The sequence below is a fragment of the Corythoichthys intestinalis genome, chromosome 7 (assembly GCF_030265065.1).
Source record: "Corythoichthys intestinalis isolate RoL2023-P3 chromosome 7, ASM3026506v1, whole genome shotgun sequence".
NCBI lineage: Eukaryota > Metazoa > Chordata > Actinopteri > Syngnathiformes > Syngnathidae > Corythoichthys > Corythoichthys intestinalis.
The window spans coordinates 14,225,273-14,245,228 of record NC_080401.1 but is presented as its reverse complement, the minus strand read 5'-3'; the positions used below and the strand labels follow the sequence as shown (position 1 = coordinate 14,245,228).

At 38.7% G+C, this 19,956-nt stretch overlaps 1 protein-coding gene across 4 annotated transcripts in view; it reads right to left on the bottom strand.

The window, feature by feature from the left end:
• Positions 1-7,782: 7,782 nt before the first annotated feature.
• The window catches only part of arhgef18b (rho/rac guanine nucleotide exchange factor (GEF) 18b), an 87,932-nt gene continuing 75,758 nt past the window's right edge, over positions 7,783-19,956 (bottom strand). For 2 of the 4 annotated variants that reach the window (XM_057841075.1, XM_057841076.1), the window contains exons 31-33: positions 17,545-17,902; positions 15,352-15,495; positions 7,783-12,653 (exon numbers count right to left, since the gene is read on the bottom strand). In XM_057841075.1, the coding sequence (XP_057697058.1) occupies positions 12,370-12,653; positions 15,352-15,495; positions 17,545-17,902 (786 nt within the window). In that variant the 3' untranslated portion in view covers positions 7,783-12,369. The remainder of the gene's footprint in view (positions 12,654-15,351; positions 15,496-17,544; positions 17,903-19,956) is intronic. The other 2 variants (XM_057841078.1, XM_057841079.1) reach the window with 1 other exon arrangement.

The window sequence follows — 19,956 nt, the reverse complement described above, 5'->3', positions numbered from 1 at the left end:
AGGCTAAATAGGCACCCATTAGCCTAATATATTAACAGTTTTTCATATAACTATAGTCTAAACAACAGGTTGTTGGCTGTCAGAATAAAATAAAAGACATATCTTTATAAGTTGCACTCGAGTATAATACGCAGGCCCGGCCAAACAATGAAAAAGTGCAACTTAGTTTGCAAAAGACACAGTATATAAACACACATACACCCTACACACATTAGTGTCGTCAAATATATACTACTGTAGATATGTACAGTAAAGCCGTTATCTCCCAAATTAAAAATCTGTTAAATTTGAAATAACTTTCACAGTACATTTGTATTTAATGTAATGTCCAAATTGCACCACTTTTATGGCACCGTGGTGTCACTGACAAGAGTATTCAGTTACGTTTATCAGCGGTAATTATCACTTGTTCCTTATGAGCTTCTCTCATGGAGGCCGACTTCTTTTGTTGCAGCAACATAAAAGATTAACAAAGATATTCATTCATGAGGAGAACTCACCGGACCACATGATAATACACTGCAATATGAAGCACATTAATGTGTAACACCTATTGCGCCATAAAAAAAGAAAACAACAAACGGTTAAATATGATAAGACTGTACAAAAAGGCCTTATCTCGGGCTTGTGTTTGTTGCAAGAACACCGGCTGAGGCTATATAAGGTGTGTCCCTAATAGACATTTCTGAGTTATCTTTGTGGCATCACCTTGGATGTTAGCAGAGAGGACACACTGCTCTTGGAACAATAGATGCTTTGTGTGTATGTACGTGTGCCAACAGTACCGCTGAGATAAAACTTCTATCCAGAACATTCCTTCATAAACTCACATGATCATTTAGTCAAGAATCCTTAACCATGGGCTACAATAAGGAGCAATATCACACCTCTGTCATATAATACTATTTATATTTTTTTCCAAATGAAGGTGTGGGTGTATCATCTGCCCCAGGCATTTCATTTTAAGTCACTATTTCTACCAACACTTTTTTTTAAAGCATTAACCAATGTTGCTTTTAAGTATGGGAAAACCTATGCCAACTGTGGGAATGCACAGTTGGCATAAGTTGTTTTTTTCCCTTCGCATCTTGCAGAAACAATGCATTTTCTTTCCAAAATACAGGGACCTTCAGCGCAAGAGCTGTACGCAATTAACTAGTTTACGCAATGTTCTAAGACAGCGGTGGGCAAACCGGTCCTCAAGGGCCACAGTGTGTCCTGGTCTTTGTTACAACAGATCCAGCACAGGCAATTTAACCAATGACAGGTCCGGGGAAACAAGAAGCACCTGACTGCAATCAAATGATTGCACTTGTAAAACAGCAGATTGGTGAAAAAGTGTCCTCTTGATAGGTTGCAACGAAAAACCGCACCAACTGCTGCTCTTTGTGGAATAAAGGCCAAGTTTTGCTTCCGCGTCAGACCTGCGCCATCAACAAAGACCCGATTTACAACCCTGCGCCGTAGCCTCTCTGGGTCCTTTTTTTTCCTGACTTCGCGTCACGTCAACGCGTGTGACGTTGTGGAAATGGACTATGATTGGTCCCCTCAGACTGTTGTTTCCGGTTCAGCACGAAATCACTGCCGTTCTCCAAAATTATTTTTCTACACGCAAAAATGGACCAAGCCGAAGAGAGTATCAACAAAGAGCAAGTACGACAACTTCGACAATGTCTCGTCAAGACATTATGAAGATTGCCAAATGGCAAGCAATTCGTGGGAGGAGATCGCTGAAAATACTGGGCTGGAGGTCAGCCATCGATTGAATTTAAAAAATGATGGAAGAACCACCGGGACAAGTACAGTATGTGTGTGTTCGGAATTGAATGGCCCCTCGAAGCGGCGACCCAGTCGGCCAAAAACTGCCAGCTTTTTATCACTTTATGTCGTATTTTTGGTCGGTGCACTTCATCATTTACTGTGTACATATGTTTGCTTTAAGTCTGTGACTTATTTACGTGTCACACTTCAAGTATATGAAGAATAAAGCACAGGTTTGGTGTCAAAAGATTGTTTTTATGTTTCATTTTCAACAACAGACAGTTCACACACACTACATCATCACTGATTGAGAGTGCCTCGGTGCTTTTATGGTAACGTTAACATCAAGGCTTCCAACGCAGTTTGGGAAATTCCATAGACGCCAGAAATTTGCTATGGCTTCCCACTGGCTGTTTGTAGCACACAGCAAACAAATCGGACTGGAGGGCTTTGCAGACCTCAGACAAAACGCTGGACGCAGTGCTCGACGCCAGTTTGAAGCTAGCCGCTACAGCTAACTGGTTTCCACCCAAGGCTAGAACTCTCTATGCGGCATCAAAAGTTGGACAGACCGCCTCAAAACAGTCTTCTGCGTTGCCTACGCCTCAACATTTGTATGATCAACATTTATTCAGTGATGATGAGCTGAAGATCCACATTCAAGCGTTCCATCTTGCATTGTTTATTTTTTTCTCCGTTAAACTAGACAAGAGGAAGTCAACAAGCATGCCCCAAAACCGTACAAACATAGCGCCACACCCCTCTAGTGGCTTGGCGGTGAATTACAGAGCAACGTGTCACCTGGACGAGGAAACCATCGAATGTCAAATTACGCCGTAGTTGCTGCGCTGTCACCGCAACGCGGGAGTAGAACTCAGGCTTAAGTTTGCCGACCCCTGTTCTAAGACTACAGTATGTGGTCACTTGGCCCAAGAATGCACACTCACTCTATAAAAACAAAAATCTTACCAAAATCGTGCCTGATCAGATATTCCTGTTGTATCGCATATAATATTTGTTGAATCAAGTAATTTTACTCATTTCAGTATTTTGTTTTGTTTTAAAGCTAGCTTTTGAATTCCAAACACTATAGACAAGTTTCCGAGGGACTTCCCCATTTCTGCTCGTGACTTCCGTTTTACACTTTTTTCGAACTAAAACAACAGTGGAGCTGGAGTGGCATTTCTCAATATCCCAATTTGAACATGCTGCATCCATCTTCCATCATCTCGACATGGGAGGACATCATGTGGCAATGGCTAATAGTCACCACAACCAAAATAGTTTTGTATTTTATCGATCTAATGGCAATGGATGGAAACGCAATCAGGGACTTGAAAAGTTCCGAAGCATCCAGTTGAATGTGTTCTAATTAGGGGTGTCAAACGATTAAAATTTTTAATCGAGTTAATTACAGCTTAAAAATTAATTAATCGTAAGTAATCGCAATTAATCACAATTCAAACCATCTATAAAATATGCCATATTTTTCTGTAAATTATTGTTGGAATGGAAAGATAAGACACAAGATGGATATATACATTCAACATACGGTACATAAGTACTGTATTTCTTTATTATAACAATAAATCAACAAGATGGCATTACCATTATTAACATTTTGTTAAAGCGATCCATGGATAGAAAGACTTGCAGTTCTTAAAAGATAAATGTTAGTACAAGTTATAGAAATTTTACATTAAAACCCCTCTTCATGTTTTCGTTTTAATACAATTTGTAAAATTTTCAATCAAAAAATAAACTAGTAGCCCGCCATTGTTGATGTCAATAATGACTAACACAATGTTCATGGGTGCTGAAGCCTATAAAATCAGTCGCACCCAAGCGCCAGCAGAGGGCGGCAAAACTCCGAAAAACAACAAGTACACCTTTCACTGTGCTGTCATTTTAATCTGTTTGAGCGGGGCATTTGTGCGTTAACTGCGTCAAATATTTTAACGGGATTAATTTTTAAAATTAATTACCGCTCGTTAACGCGATAATTTTGACAGCCCTAGTTCTAATACATGAATATGGGAAATTGTGTTCATGAAGGCAGATGTGGAACCAAGACAGTGCCACTATAAAGCAATAACAGGTACAATTATGTTCAATTTGACTCTAATGCTGTGTTGCGTGACATCTAAGACATCATTAGCTTTGCATTATCTTCAACGACAAAGAATGGGAAACGAGCACTTATCTATTACAAATCATACACGGGCTTTTTACCGCACGCGGAGTTTAAGGTCAAATCTGAGACATCATTAGCTTTGAATTAACTTTAACACCAAAGAATGGAAAACAAAAACTCATCTACGACAAGTCATACACGGGCTTTTTACCAGACGCGGAGTTTAAGGGGGGGGACAGGGCCCCTGGTGGCTGAAAAGTGTCATTGCATGTAATTGACTTTCCTATATATACTTTTAAAATTAAGAGTTTTCCAGTAAAATATTGTCTTATAAAAGTTGTAAAGCAATAAAACAACAAAAATGAATGAACAAAAAAAATATATATAATTTTTATAAATGGTCAAAATTATTTCTCGAACAGATCAGTTGACTAGCACCTTCATTTACTTTGCTTAGCCAAAACCACCTGAGGACCGAAGAGGCAAGATGGATATACATAAATTTTTCAAACCTAACCTTTCAGAATTGATAACAACTACTGAGCAAGAACCAAAGGATTGAAATTTTGGACAATGAAACGCCAGAGACCACCACCAAAATGGTGAGCAGAGACCACCGCCAAAATGGTGAGCAGAGTTTCAATTTGCCCCACTAAAGACGCTAATTGTACAACAGAGCCACCATTGGCAGGCGTAGCATATTCAATGGATGAGGATCTTGGGGAAAATTATAGCTGTCCCAAGCAGCCTGATTTAGAATACCCCTCACAAATGAAGGGAAACAAAAAAAACGCTAATTTTCAATTTATTATTATAAATATTCTTGTAAATTAATATAATTCCTGTTGTGTCCCCCCTGCCCCAAAAGTCAAACTTCGCCTATGCTTTTTACCCTAAATGCATAAATTCAAGTGTTACACGTTTTTTGTTTGTTTACAGCTGGTAAACGCTGTTAGGCAATGGAAGACAACTTGATGTGCCTCACAACAACACTTGAGTTGATAGACATACAGTATATCGAGACTGCATTTTACCTTGATGATGGAAGGCTCGATTTATGCTCCACCTTTGTTAATATTTTTCTAATAATTCTATAAATTGTGATTGACCTGTTTTCCACATGCACCCAGTGTTTTAAATAAAACATTATTGCAATCAGTCTCTGCAATAACAAAAGACATACTATTTATGTTTATATGTTCATGTGTGATGACCTCAAAATACCATAACTATAAACTAACTAGATGAAAATGACCTTATAGTATTTCCTTATAATAACAAAATCCGTGTCAGCCCTTCTGCATTCGTCAACAGTAATATTTGTAATTTCGCCTCATTTTGGTCACTCGAGTGGCCACGCCGGCCAATCCATGTTAACAAAGGCTGCACAGATTGTTAGAATTTTGTCCTGTAAATATCAACAAAGTGAAAAGAACAAACATGCAATCTTTTAGGTGGATCTTTTAGGGTTAAAACTGCGAGCCAAATCTTTAATCTGCTGCTGGTTTCGATTTAGGGCGTATGGTGAGGTAGATCCACACTGGCGCTTTGAAGCTGGACGCTGTTCAAAACATTCCACATTTCAAGCACACAACCAAGCACAGCACAGGAAGTCCCAGAGTGTCATCTACTTTGTGCTGAATCAATTTTTGGAGAATCCGTGGGTTCCTCTGGTTTGATTTCGCAGTTTAAAACTTTGTCTACTTCATCCGCAATTCATGGTTTTCTATTCAAACCGGACGTAGCAGAAAATGTCAAAGATGGCGCCGCCCATGTTTCGCTCAGGAAACTGGAAAGTGGGGTAAAAAAGTGTTTAGTCAGTATTCCCACTTAAAAATATTAGAGAAGCCTGCAATTTTCATCATAGATTTACCTCAACTATGAGAGATAAAATGAGGGGGGGGGGGGGGGGGTGTCCATAAAATCGTCAAGAATTTTCACTTGATAGTTGTACATCAAATACATTTTTTGTTTGTGTTACTCTAATGCTGCATAACCATCAAATATTAAATCAACAAATGCGGCCATGAAAATGCCTGTTGTGAAGGTGCTTGTCCTGATGCATTTTTGGGGCAATTGGGGAAACAAAACAATTTAACTGCTTTTTAGTTATTTAGTTTTATTGGCAAAAAATGTGTTATCTGTTGTAATGCAATTTTATCAGAATGAAAAATATTATGATAACTTTAGATAATATTAAATAGAAACACTTTGGATCCTGAAGAAATAAAAAATGCTGCTCTTTGGACTGTTCACATCCTAATTCGTCTGATTTGACCGCCTTTGTGCGCTTCCCACATACACTTGTTTTAGTTTTATCGTGTTTTGTAGAGAGGAATATTTTTTTTTGCTAGTGTATCAAACTACATAGAGTACATTCTGTACCATGAGACACCTAAATGTTGAAAAACCCAGCTGAGAGCAAAACCTGAGACCTGTGTGTTTTTTTGAGGCCTTCAGGGAGGTTTTGTGTGCATGCGCGTCTCTTTCTGCGGCGCATCTGTTTGTTTAACTTTGCGGCCAGGGGAAGCTCAGACGTGGGATAACTACCCGCTAACTGTGTGACATTGAATTCCTCGGAATTCTGTGGCGGTTTGCTTGGTAGCTTTGATGTGAGGAGGTCAGGCTCCCATGAGGGTCAAAATCCTTCCGATTGTGGATTAAGTGCAGCAATTGAAACTATAACTTAAAGCCGGGCCAGATGCACTAAGGCAGTGATACTCCCAACTTATATATTTATTTTCTACAACGACCACGACCTAAAAAACAATTCTTACCTCTCCAAGGACAACCCTTAAAAGCAACATTAGAATACAGCAGTTTAGTATGCCTCGGTTAATAAAAAAAAAAATGGTTTTATTCAGGGCTTCTACAGGTAACATCAAATCTCATTTAATGCCACTTAAAACTAATTTACTACCCAACAGTAGATAGTTTCACACACACAAATTATAAGTAAAGTTGCCCGATAGACTTTTTAAACTGATATGCTGATATTGGCAAACTCCCAAAATCCGATACCAATATATGTGGTCATAGACTTATAGCTAATTGTATTGTGATGCCCCACTGGATGCATTAATGATGATAAATGTAACAACTTCAAGTTTTTCTAAATAAACATTATGTGAAATATAAGAGAACAACTTTAACGGATGTTATGGAGCAAGTGAATAGACCGCACCACTATATTTGTTGTTGAAATCAAAATAGTGCAAAAATCAGTTTCATCAGTTGGATCAAGTGCACGTGCCAATAAGGCACTGCCATAGCACATATGGCTCACACAGTGCTTCTGGCTCAAAATAACAAAGGCACACAGCTTCAGTACAGTGAATGTGGTATGTAATGAGTTTATGATACATTATCTTTCAATCATTTATTGTTCTTTTAATTTTTGCACCATGAATGCAAATAGTCTGCTCACATAAGAAATCCCAAGCATCTTAGTTTGGAGACATCTAATGGTCAATAAGCATAACTGCTGTGCTAAACTATGACCAGCCCTAATATAAAGGCAAAAGGCTTCTACATTCACTTTAAAGGCAACATGCATATTGGCCCAAAACCAATAATGAAAAACCAATGTCTATATTACCCGATATCATTTTAAAACGCATTTATCGGTAGGCATTATCAGGTTGACGATAATATCGGTTCGTTTACCACTTAATGATCTTATGTTCTCTTATCCTAGCTACGCGATAATATCCGATGACTCGAACAAATAATGTAAGAAAAAGTTTTTTTAACCGTCGAATTAACATAATTTTTAATGCCTCGAACATTTAGGCTAGGTTCATACTGCAGGTCTTAATGCACAATTCCAATTTTTTTGTCATATCTTTCTTTTGGCGTGCCCGTTCAGACTGCCTTTGTCCATTGAGCCCGTTCAAGTATTATGCATGCGCACTAATTCGCAGTCCGAGACGCGTTGAGCAAACTGACCCGCATGTGCAGAAGCATCAAAACAAATAACTATGCACTGTGCATGCGTCAGTTTGCCCTTACTCGGCCATGTAAGAAATACTGAAATATTGCTCATTTGGCGCACGGTAAAAAAAACTGTAAGCAATATCAGGCTCATCCTTTCTGCATTTTCTGACTGTGGTCAAGCCCGCCTCCTGAGTAGTAAAAGCTAGGTGTTAACGCTAATGAACAGCTCCATCACAGCAGTCTTGCGTGCCACTCTCGCTCTTTGCTGACGTAATTGCTGCATGAATTCCGATTTGGGAGACTTGACAGTTCAGACCGCCGCGACATTCTGGAAAAATGTGGCCCAGATTGGATTTCAACCACATACAAAAGTGCCCCAGATCGGATTTGGAATGGTCCACTTCTATGTGACTTGTCCTGTTCAGACTGTCGAGTTAATGCCTCACTCGAGTTGGGAAAAACACGAAAAAATCAGATTCGTGCATTTAGACCTGAAGTATGAACCTAGCCTTTGTTTAATGCTTTTAATGTTTTTTAAAGCCTGAATTTTGACAAATTCCATTTAATGACTTTTAATGCTTTTTAATGACCCGCATAAACCCTGTTATTCTAAAAAGTGTATTTATAATGGAGTTCTTAATTCATTCACTGCCAGTCCAGGTACATGAATAGTATTCACAGAATGTGTTGTGGTAGTAAGTAATTCATATGAAAAACATCTATTGACGTAATCAGCGTCTAATCCTTTTGGAATGGGAGAGGCTGACAGCGAAGCTTAAATGCTAATGTTACATGAGTGATGACAAGTGGTCATCTAATTTTTCCAGAAATGCTCTAATGTCATTAAGTTCCTCTACAGTTGTATGTTTCATGCCACCTGCCCGTTTAAGCCATTGCATTGACTTGACAGGCTCTTTTAGAATTTTGGGGGGGAACTGTTTAGCTGGAGGTCGCCTGAGCGTAAAGACATGGAGACTGGACGCATGTAATGATCCTAACAGCCCGAGAGAGACAGCGAGAAATCTACTGCTTCCCTCCAGGGAAGAAACAGCCTGGAATAATAATAGTTGAGAGGAGACAAGAAGAAAGCCACTAATGATAGCAGACAATGCAAAAAAGAAAAGAAAAAAATGAGGGGGGAAAAAAAGTCACTGCTGCACTGTCTTTCTGGCCGAAACACTAACAAAGCCCAACGAACAAACACACACACATAACCATCACCCCACAAGTACACAGTAAAACCAACAAAGAAGAATCGCATTAACACCAGACAATAAATACACACTAACCCAGATAGATCAACATTCACATTCTGTTGACACCAAATGACCAACACACACCAACTTGCACTTACACACAAGTGTAACTTTCAGGCACTGTGTGGTCAGGATTATTTTCATGCAATCAAAAATAATGATGCACAATGACACGTTGCAAAGATGTGCGGTTGTTGCACAACTTTAGGAGATTTGGTTACATGCATTGACGGAGAAACGAGAGCAACACAATAACACAAGCATTTCAGCACATTTTTTGTTTTAATACTAAAACTTCTAAGGCAGCCGTCTTTGTCCACATGTTACTCTAACATTTTGCAGTGACAAAATAAAAATGATACAAAAACGTTTGTTGTGTGCTACAAATGCCATGAGACGGCTGTTGGTAGATACAAACTCACAGTCAAAATAAAAAATAAGCCTTATGCAATAATTCCTTTTCCCCTTCAAGTATGCTACTATCCAAAGTGACTAGTGTAAAAGCTGGCAGAGAAAATACAATTATTCACATGTTAAGAAAGGTCCAACACAAAAATGTTCACACACAAAAGTGAAATTGAGGATTCAAAGTGTTTGTGTTGGTGCACAAGTGTACAAAGTGATACAGCTGGCTGGCTCCAAAATAAAAAACTGATATGAAGGTTAGACAGGCCAGTGTTTAAGACTCAAAAGCACAACTAGAGTACCTTTTCCTGCCATCATTCGGCATCATTAGGGAATACACTGGGGAAAAGGTTGCTCTATATTTACTGTTTTCAAGTGAACAAGTGAACTTTTTGTACTTTGTATCCACATTTAAGAAATTCCATGTTGACCTACAATTTTTTTTCAGCGAATGTGAACATGTCAAATGATTACCAGTATCTTCACAGAGCCTTTTTTGTTGTTGTTGCAGCAATTTGGAAGAAGGCAGAGGTGTACCATAATGTAAACATATGTGAAAACCTTGTTCAAATATGTATGAAATGATGGGATTTTCCAAACAGTGTGGCAATTGTTTCCATCTTTTTCAAGAGTGCTTTTCCACAGCACAGTATGAACTCGGCACAAACTTAGTCGCTTTGGTTTGGTTTTCCACTTCCAAATGGAACCACAGGAACATGCGAAGAGTACGCCACATTGAGCGTGTCAGTCACCATTAAGCATTCGACAACGGAGGACCACGAGGTTTTCTCATAATTATTCACTTCTCAACATGTGGATGTTGGTCAACGATTTTAATCCACAGGAGACTGATGGTACAATAATGCAACATTAACCTCCAATGTGTTTTTAAGAATATCAGAAAAGGGGCTAAATTAACCCTTTCAGGGACAAAGGTCATCTATTCAAAAGTTATCATTGACTTAACTTAATCACTGCCAGCCCAGGTCACAGTGTAACTGTTGTGGTAGGATGGTTGAAAGTAATCATTCGATTAGTCAATGGCAGCCAGAGAGTTAAGCTATGTAAGGTCACAAAACAAAACCAAAAAATTCCCGGATCAAAATCACACATGGAGCTTACTTATTTGAATTTATGTCTTCACTCTTTTTAATTTAATAATTTTTTTAAACTAATTTCATTTTTAGATTTGCATTACAAAAAATGCTATTAAAATATTTTTTCCCCAAAATTGATCCTTAAATTAATTCACTTCATTTAAAATTATTTATATTTTAAAGCACCCGGCAAAATACATGCGGGCAACATGAACACGGCAATTGGATGTCAAATGGTGGTCGCAAAATATGATCCCATGAGCCACAATTGGCTCAAAGGCTGCACATTTGATAATGTAATAAAAACATTTAGGGAAAAAAACGCTGAGAGTACTTGCCAGACAGCACGTGTAAGTATCTCTTTGGTTGAGTGGAACAAGTGGATTTTGCTACATGCTCTTAATGATACATAACAAGTAAGGAATAGAAGAAAAATAGCAGGCGGCACACCTTGACTTTAAATGCTCCATAAGGATGAAATTTTTTTTGAAAAAAAAAAATTATTTCAAACAAAACTGAGCAAAGTTGTTATGTCGGACTGTCGATTAACACTGTCCCCCCCAAAAATTCTGTACCTAACTCATTCAATGCCATAGGGGTGTAAATGTTTCCACATAGTAAAAAACACAAAGTATGTACACAAATCTCCACAATATACACACACTTCTAATGTAATTCTTCTTAAGTTAATGGATGTCATGGGACGAGCATCTCCATTTTACATGAGTCACATTCAAGACTGACGTCAGCTTTCTGCTAACGACACGCCTTTTCCAATCGCTCACACATTTGCCGTACCTTATAGGACATAAATAAAAGTGTTGTGTTCTGACACACGGTATATCCTATAAAAGATATAGGCATGACCCCATTCTGACAGAAAAATAATCAGTGGGCCAAGACATGAAGGTGTGACTTGTTGGATGCGTGACTGCTGAGAGAAGAGTGGAGGTGGGAGCAAGTGAGGAATGTGTTCAAACAGCTTGGAGATGACCTTCAGGCTCTGTCCTGCAAGTCTCTGCAAGACCAAATAACAGTACAGGGAAGTATTTTTCCTTAAAGCTGCAAGCCAAAAATGTCAATCATGGTCACAGCAGTAATGTATATTAGGATTATATGTCCATTCAGATGTCTTCAGAATAGCTCGTTAGACACTTTAAGGGGCTTTTACCCTTGAAATTGATTGACAGGCGAAAAGTCCAGCTGTGATACTTATACAGAATCAACAGAATAAAAACTGGATTGACAGAGAAGGGGGAACAAATAAGATTCTAAGAAATGAAATAAACGTGAGTCAAGGTGTGAGGTCTAACATGTGCCGACTAGATAATTTGCAGGCTAGTCCGAGCTGGAAAACAGCACCTGATTGCAAAATAAAATGTTCCATGAAAGCATAATTAAGTACAGAAGTGAGGAAATTATCCAGACTAAGAGTTTGACATCTGTACAGACCATTAAAAAAAGAACCATAAAGGCTCATTCAAGAGTCAGGAATGGAGTTTTTACACTGTGCAAATGAACCATCAAACACATTGCGGTTCATCACTTGGGACTTCCTGCCGCAGCGCGTGCCAAGTCTTTTTTTTTTTTTTTTTTTTTTTACGCTTCAGCACCTGGCGGTCTCAACTTCACGTCACCGGCTGCCATCTTTGGATCCGCGTATGTTCGTTTGAAGAAGCCCAAGATCGCCACTCTTGCGGTGCTTTTGTTAAAGTTCCGAAACAAGCTAAACGTAAAAAGGAGACCACCGTGTGTGTTGCAGTCTTAGGGTCTGCCGAGTTTAGAAGAAGATGACGTCTTCCTTGTTGAGGTCTTCTGTGTTGATGTCGTAGGGCGGCGGCGGAAGCGGCATGCTGTGGCCCAGGCAGAAGCCTTGCAGCTGCACGTTGGCTGGGAACTGGAGTGATGCGGTGGTCTGAGAAGGGGCCGGCATGGCGAGAGACTGTGTGCAAGACTGCAGAGGAGGTGGCATGGAAGGCTTCTGTATAGTTGCTGGGTAGTTGCCACTAAAAACTCCAGGTTGAGAATCCGGTCCAGAAGCGTCTGAAGGATTTTGCTGATGATCTGATGGTTTGATTTGACACAGGAACGAGAACAATTAATAGTTAATTTAGTTCTAACTAGGGGTTGAATGGACTTGTCAACTACCACTCCTGCTCAACTTTACCACTACACGTTGACATATAAACTACAGTAACTGCAGAGGAGGGTAGTAACACGTGATATGTACTCCCTTACATTTACTTGAGTAATTTTTTTTGAGAAAAATGTACTTCTAAGAATAGCTTTACTAAGCTATAGTTTTTACTTGAGTAGAGTTCTGAAGGAAAAACGCTACTCTTACTCCGCTACTTTGGGTTACACAAAAGTCGTGACATTTTTCCTCTTTATTCCACATATTAGATTTTTCTTTGTTTGCCAGCGATGCCCAGAGTACAGACGTGCCTGGTGTCTTATCGGGGTAGCTCGACCGATTTCACCAATTAGACGTCGCAACAATAATCACATGACTCCATTATACCAATCAGATGCAAGCTTGCTGTTCTATCTTCACGTCAGCCTGTTCAATCATGTTGTGTCTTTAAAGGACTGTAAAAAAATAAGTATTTGACATAGAGCGCTGCCCTCGACATGACTCGAAAGCGTGGATTTTAACCTCTCTCCCAGTTTTTATTTGGCACCGATTGACCATGGAAAACCGGAGATTTGATCCTTTTAATTTCAAAATAGTAATTTTGAAAGAACTGTTCACTATTCAAATAGGAACTACTTTCTCCACCAGAGGGCATTCATGCTCTTTGGACGAATAATGCTTCATTTATGTATTTTTTTTTTCCCTCTCGTCTGAGTTTTTTTTGTATTTCTTTGGCTTAATGTGGTTATGTAATGGGTTTTTATACAATATAATTATAACAACAGTCCATAAAGATAACTTTGTGCTCAGAAAAAAATACCATTATTTAAAAACAAAATCCAACAAAAATATAAGAAGTTACTTACAATGTTAATCATTACTTGAGTATTCTTTTCACCAAATATTTTTTTACTTTTACTTGAGCAATATCATTTTGAAGTAACGCTACTCTTACTTAAGTAAAATTTTTGGCTACTTTACCCACCTCTGAGTAACTGCCAATCATGTGCTTTTGGCTTCCCATCTTCCAATTAGCCAAAGAACATAGTATTTTTGAATAACCTGTCAACTGCCATTGTTGGACTCAATAATAATGAAGTAGTAAAATGTCTGTTCAAAACGGCAAATACAGTTGTCATCCATCTGCAGAGGTTTGAGAATTTAAAAAATGTGTTTCTAGACGAGAATACAGGGGACACAGATCCCCCCCCCCCCCAATACTTATACATTTAATGAATTTAGCCATTTTTAAGACTTCTTTTTTTTTTTTTTTTTTTTTTTCATTTTTAGGGTACCAACCAGTGGAAAACCTGCGGAAGTATTAGTTTATCCCCATTAAACAAAATTCCAATGTACTGATGAGTTTCATTGATCCATTTAATTGTTAGTATTAAAATGTTTATACCAATGAGAATTAAGGATTTCCTGCAAGGGACAAGGACAGCGGAGTGAAGTGAAGCTCCACTTTTATCATCAAAATATTATTTGCCATCATGCTATGGCAGAATCTGTAATCATAAAATCTTTATCTATGTCAAAAGATGATCGACATAATGACAGTTTCTTTAGTACTGGGGGTATGCATTGCCTCATATCTAGCGATACGATTCGTATAACGATTCACAGGTCACGATTCGATATGATCATGATTAATCCCCGTACTACACTTAAAGGCGATTATTGCGATATTTGTATATATTATAACATTTTATCTTTTATTGCAAACCTGCTTTAGTCCAAACCTGCTTAAATGCAGGACTCTAAATACTCCATGCCTTAATTTTTGCAGTCAAAGCCAAAATGAGCAAAAATTTCAGACTTATAAAAGGACCAATCCGAGCAACCACTAGAGGGCGATGTACACAAATCTCTGCTCGGATTAGTCTACTGTTGTCGTTACTTCAGCAGACTACAAGGCAATGTTTTTGCACGATGCCAACTACTGGACGGGAGTAGAAGTGTAGCCACTGAATTGTTTTTTCCACCAAAAACACACGTTTACAGACGGATTTTGAATCGATATGAGAATTGCATGACGTAATATCGCGATGTTTCTAAGAATCAATTTTTCTTTTAACACCCCTATTTAATACACCAAAAAACTCACGCTGTGAGCATGGTAACTTGCATAATGCAATGTTTAAGACTATTGCCAAATACGATAATATACCAAGTAAAATAAAAACAGTGAAGAATGTAAAGCCTGGTGACGATATTCCATCTTATATATTCTAAGCTATGAGATACAAGATGAAACCGAACAGCTTCTTGAAGTCAAATACAATTACATTCAGGGTAATAAGTAATATTGTTGAACATTTGTTGGAAATTGTTTCTTTGCTAATCAAAAAAGCTTGGAGGCTGCTGTTCTATGCAGAAAATTAGCATTAATAAGCTTCAAATTAACTTTCATTAAAAAACATTAAGGCTTACTGCTTTGTCGTTTTATTGCTCGGTAACATCACAACTGATTGTCCAGCTGCAATTAATCACTATGTTGAACGTCAAACTGATCAATATTTACACTGGGGAAGGTCTGAAGAGGAACAAAGGCGGGTGGGGTCAGTAAATATACATTTAAAATTCATTGAGCTACGTTTACGTGTGGGCGAGTGCATGTGTTTGTACCTCCGTGATGATGGAGGGAGGGTGGCAGAGGAGACACAGACAGCGGTGGTTGTTGGTGGGGGCTGACCGAGCGCTTGGCTTTGAGGGCGTTGTCATCACGCGCCGACAGCTTCAGGGGGAGAATCTGCTTCATGTCCACTGAGGCTGTGGGAAGAGCAGAAGATTAAGTGTTGTTTCATTGTGAAATTGGATTCCAACACTAAATTGGAACAGCTTAGCTTCTCTCATTATTTGATAAACCATGAGGCCAACCCGATTTGAAGGACTAACTTGATTCTAACGAAGCACATAAAAGATTACTGTCCGACATTGGTTATCGCTCACAATGCCATAAAATAATTTCTCTCTTTTTTTATGTAACACAATTCGTTACGTGTATTAAAACTTCTGTAGTTATATTTTGTCATGTACAAGTAAAGTACATGATATTACGGTGTGTATTCTCTGATACAGTTTTAAATTATGCAAAAACATGAGGTTGTTGGGTTTGGTAAGTGATGAGAGGATGTGGTATGTTTTAATCGAAGTTGTAGTTACTCTCGTTTTAATGGGTTGATAAAGAAAATTCAGATCTCAGCAACGTGCCTAGTTAACAACAAGTTTTGGCAAATTTTAGATCTAAAACAATCTAGCAATTTATTGTGATCTTACTAAAATTTAGCAGAAAGCAGTATCCTGACTACTGCCACTGTTATCTGTCTTTATTCCTGCTTTCCACACTCTTATTATTGACAGATTTTAGCACATTTCTGGTTAAAATGTTAAATATGAACCACAATCACCCAGCTTCCTCTAATGACTAACTTGGAACCTACAGGCAATGATAAGTCCGCAATGAATTAAATTAATAAGCCCCGAGACAAAAAGAATTAGAAATAGGACTCCGACGAATGATGCGTATAAAGTACTCCCCTAGAATATACATACTGAATTTAATTGTGATTCATCCACCAATAATGCAGTAACAATTTTAAGTCTTTCCCAAGAAGAACAAGAAGAATAAAGTAAGCGAGAAGAGAGTCTAAAAAGTCACAAATCTGTGAAAGTCTTTTAAACTGCTAAAACAGCAAGCAGCATGCACAGACCGGAGTTCCAGTAATACTGCGGTGGCATATTTTGGACTGAAAGCAAATCTGACAACCTCTCTTTATGTTCTCATTTCAAGCAACAAGCTGCATTCCGCACACTGACCGGACTCTTCCAGTAAGACTTTGATGAATAGTCTGAGATCATCATTTTAGCTGCCTTTCACACCAGCACAGCGCCTCTATTTTTCAAAATCAGTTACAATTGGAAGAAACAAGCCAGCCCCCGGCACCATATGAAAGAGCCAAGGCCAAGGAGGGTCTAGCTTTGTCTTGCGAAGCTCAGAAACAACAGTTTTTGGTGGAATGACAAACTCCAGCAACCGAAAAAAACATTGTTAGATTAATATTTAACCCTTCAGAGGGCACTCATTTAACTTACACTGGCTGCCATTGATAGCGCTATTCATCCAATCCATTTTGACAAGGAGTAAATCTTATTTGTATATTTATGTGTTTTGTATATAGCTTAAGTAATAAAAAGATAAAACTACCATTATAATCTTTATAGAAAATATATATTTTTAATCAAAACAGAGGATTTTAAAAAATGTTATGACGCTGATATTTTATTATTTATCAAATTTAGCGCGTTATTGGGAGCCATAACCAGAGTGTATTTCTGTTTTTATTTATATTAATTTTGTTTTCATTAACATTTTATTCATGTGTAATTGTATTTAATCATAAAAGATCTGAACTAATCATTAATAATATATACACACATAAACACTATATGTTAGATATAATGTAAACAAGTAGAAGTGCAGGTTTACTAAATGATGCATCTGGTGAGTTAAAAATTTAGTTTGTATGAATACAAGGCTTTGTTCTTGTTTTTTTCTTCTTCTTTTGGCACGAGTCGGGCCCTTAGTTGTGTGTGCACTTGAGTTTCTCCAGATAGTTTTATTACAAGATGAGTTTTCCCCAAAATAAACCTCATGTCTCACTGGCATTCTGGGAAACAAAGTCTGTGAGAATGTTAAATGTCCTTCCAAAGAGTCTGGCTGACAGAAGCAGGTTCCCATGGCAAATATCTTATCATGAGATGTCCTATGGCTCACCTTGCTAGATGCTGATTGTGTCAAAATTACGCTTGGCTGCTTACCAGTGCTATCTGTGCGCTGCGAGGCCTTTCCACTTTTCACACCTTTGCCTTTGCTGCTGCTGCTGCTGAGGGCGGCCAGCTTGGTAGGGATCTGCTGCTGGACCCCCACTAATTTGTGCTGCTGGTTGGTGGTGCTAAAGAGGTGCAACGGCACCTCTATCTTCAGAGGTAGGGTGGAGGAGCTTCCGTCTCGCCGTAACGTCACCTCGGGCCGCTCCGGATAGTCAGCCGGCGCCACTGACATGCTGCCGCGCACCAGGGGCTTTGGGGCCATGGGTGTGTCGGAGAGGCCGGTAGAGCTGCTGAGGCCAGAGGATAAGAGTAGTTCCCCATTTAGACTGCCTGACATAGGAGCCACCTGCAAGAGGAATGAAGGCACAGGGGGGTCTTCAATTGATTATGAATTAACAGTTAACAAAGGGAAGTAAAACATTTTACTACAGGGGCCCACGTTAACAAACAAGTTTGGGCTTTATTCAGATTCCAAATGTGCATGTAGTTTAAAGCAATACTAAAAGTCATGGCTTGAAATGGCTATCAATGCAAAACAATCAAATGAATAAGAGTCATGTCTTTTCCTGTCATATGACGACATTCTCAAGCCACTGCGCGAACGAGTAATTCATTGCGTGCCATTTGTAACCTCAAAACGGCATACTGTGAAACCATCATAATATGAGCATCACTTCTCCGTATTTGTGTTGAGCTAAATTTCGATACAAGTACATGGTTGCATTCTATCAAACAACAAGTCTGACAGTGCCTTACTTTATGACACAGAATATTTTCCTCTTTAGCAAACTTCGATTATGTTAAGATTTTATCGTGCAAATTGAGTAAAGCAGCCCAAGAACATAAATGAGCCTCCTCTATGTTTCACTCTAGTTACAGTGTACATTTCTGTGACTACCGTGAGTTTAACAGAATGATGCTAACACTTGTGACTGTGTGTGAATCATAACTGTGACTGGAATTTGCAAAACTATCTGTTGAAAAGTCACACAGCTTCTGGGAGAATGTCCTAGGACGGTTGTCGCTTTAAATCTAGTGTACAATTTACACACTTGGTAAAAGCATAGGCTATATACAATACAAGCCATTTTTTGAAGGACATCAAATGAAAAATGTCCATTCGAAAAAACAAATGTTCTTTTGGATGATTAGTGAAACGTCTCAGTCTTTTCACAAGCGTAAACTGTACAGGTTTACAGTTAATTTGTAGACTGACAGACAATATATACTCATTTTAATAGTAAAAAACAGTATCATATCAGGCATGCAGACAAGATGTCCCAATACTTTTGCTCTTCTATCACATCTGTGGTTAAGTTCTGTTAAGAACCAGAGGCACTTGAAAGCAGACATGACACACGTGTATTGTAAAGCGTCTGCGTGGCTTGTTGCCATTAGAGAAACAAAATCTGGAGCGCAGAAGGCGTATTTATGGGCCACAGAGAGAATCAGAAACACATGCTGCTCTTTCTGCTGAGCACACGCTTCGCTAAGTTTGCTGCTTGAGCTTTTGATGTGTTCTTAAGACACTCATGGACCAAACACACAAACACACACTCACACAAAATGAGAGAACATAATACCCTTAATAGTCTCTATGTACATAGAGGCGTGCCTGCTTAAAGAGGCTGTTTAGACACGCGGTGGAACATGCAAATGTCTGAGGGAACAAACAGTTCATTATGCATTGAACTACAAGAGAAGGTGAAAGATGATCTGCACATGACAACTTTATCGTGTAATCTACATTTGACAAAAGGACCTCCTAACAATAGAGTACCTCACCCAGCCAGAGCTACAGCCATTGCAATACAGTGGGGCAAATAAGTATTTAGTCAACCACCAATTGTACAAGTTGTCGTACTTAAAAAGATTAGCAAGGCCTGTAATTGTCAACATGGGTAAACCTCAACCATGAGAGACAGAATGTGGAGAAAAAAAAACAGGAAATCACACTGTTTGATTTTTAAAGAATTTATTTCCAAATTAGAGTAGAAAATAAGTATTTGGTCACCTACAAACAAGCAAGATTTCTGGCTGTCAAAGAGGTCTAACTTCTTCTAACGAGGTCTTACGAAGTCTAACGAGGCTCCACTCGTATTGATGGCACCTGTTTTAACTCATTATCGGTATAAAAGACACCTGTCCACAATCTCAGTCAGTCACACTCCAAACTCCATTATGGCCAAGACCAAAGAGCTGTCGAAGGACACAAGAGACAAAATTTTTTACCTGCACCAGGCTAGGAAGACTGAATCTGCAATAGGTTTAACGCTTGGTGTAAAGAAATCAACTGTGGGAGCAATTATTAGAATATGGAAGACATACAAGACCACTGATAATCTCCCTCGATCTGGGGCTCCATGCAAGATCTCACCCCGTGGCGTCAAAATAATAACA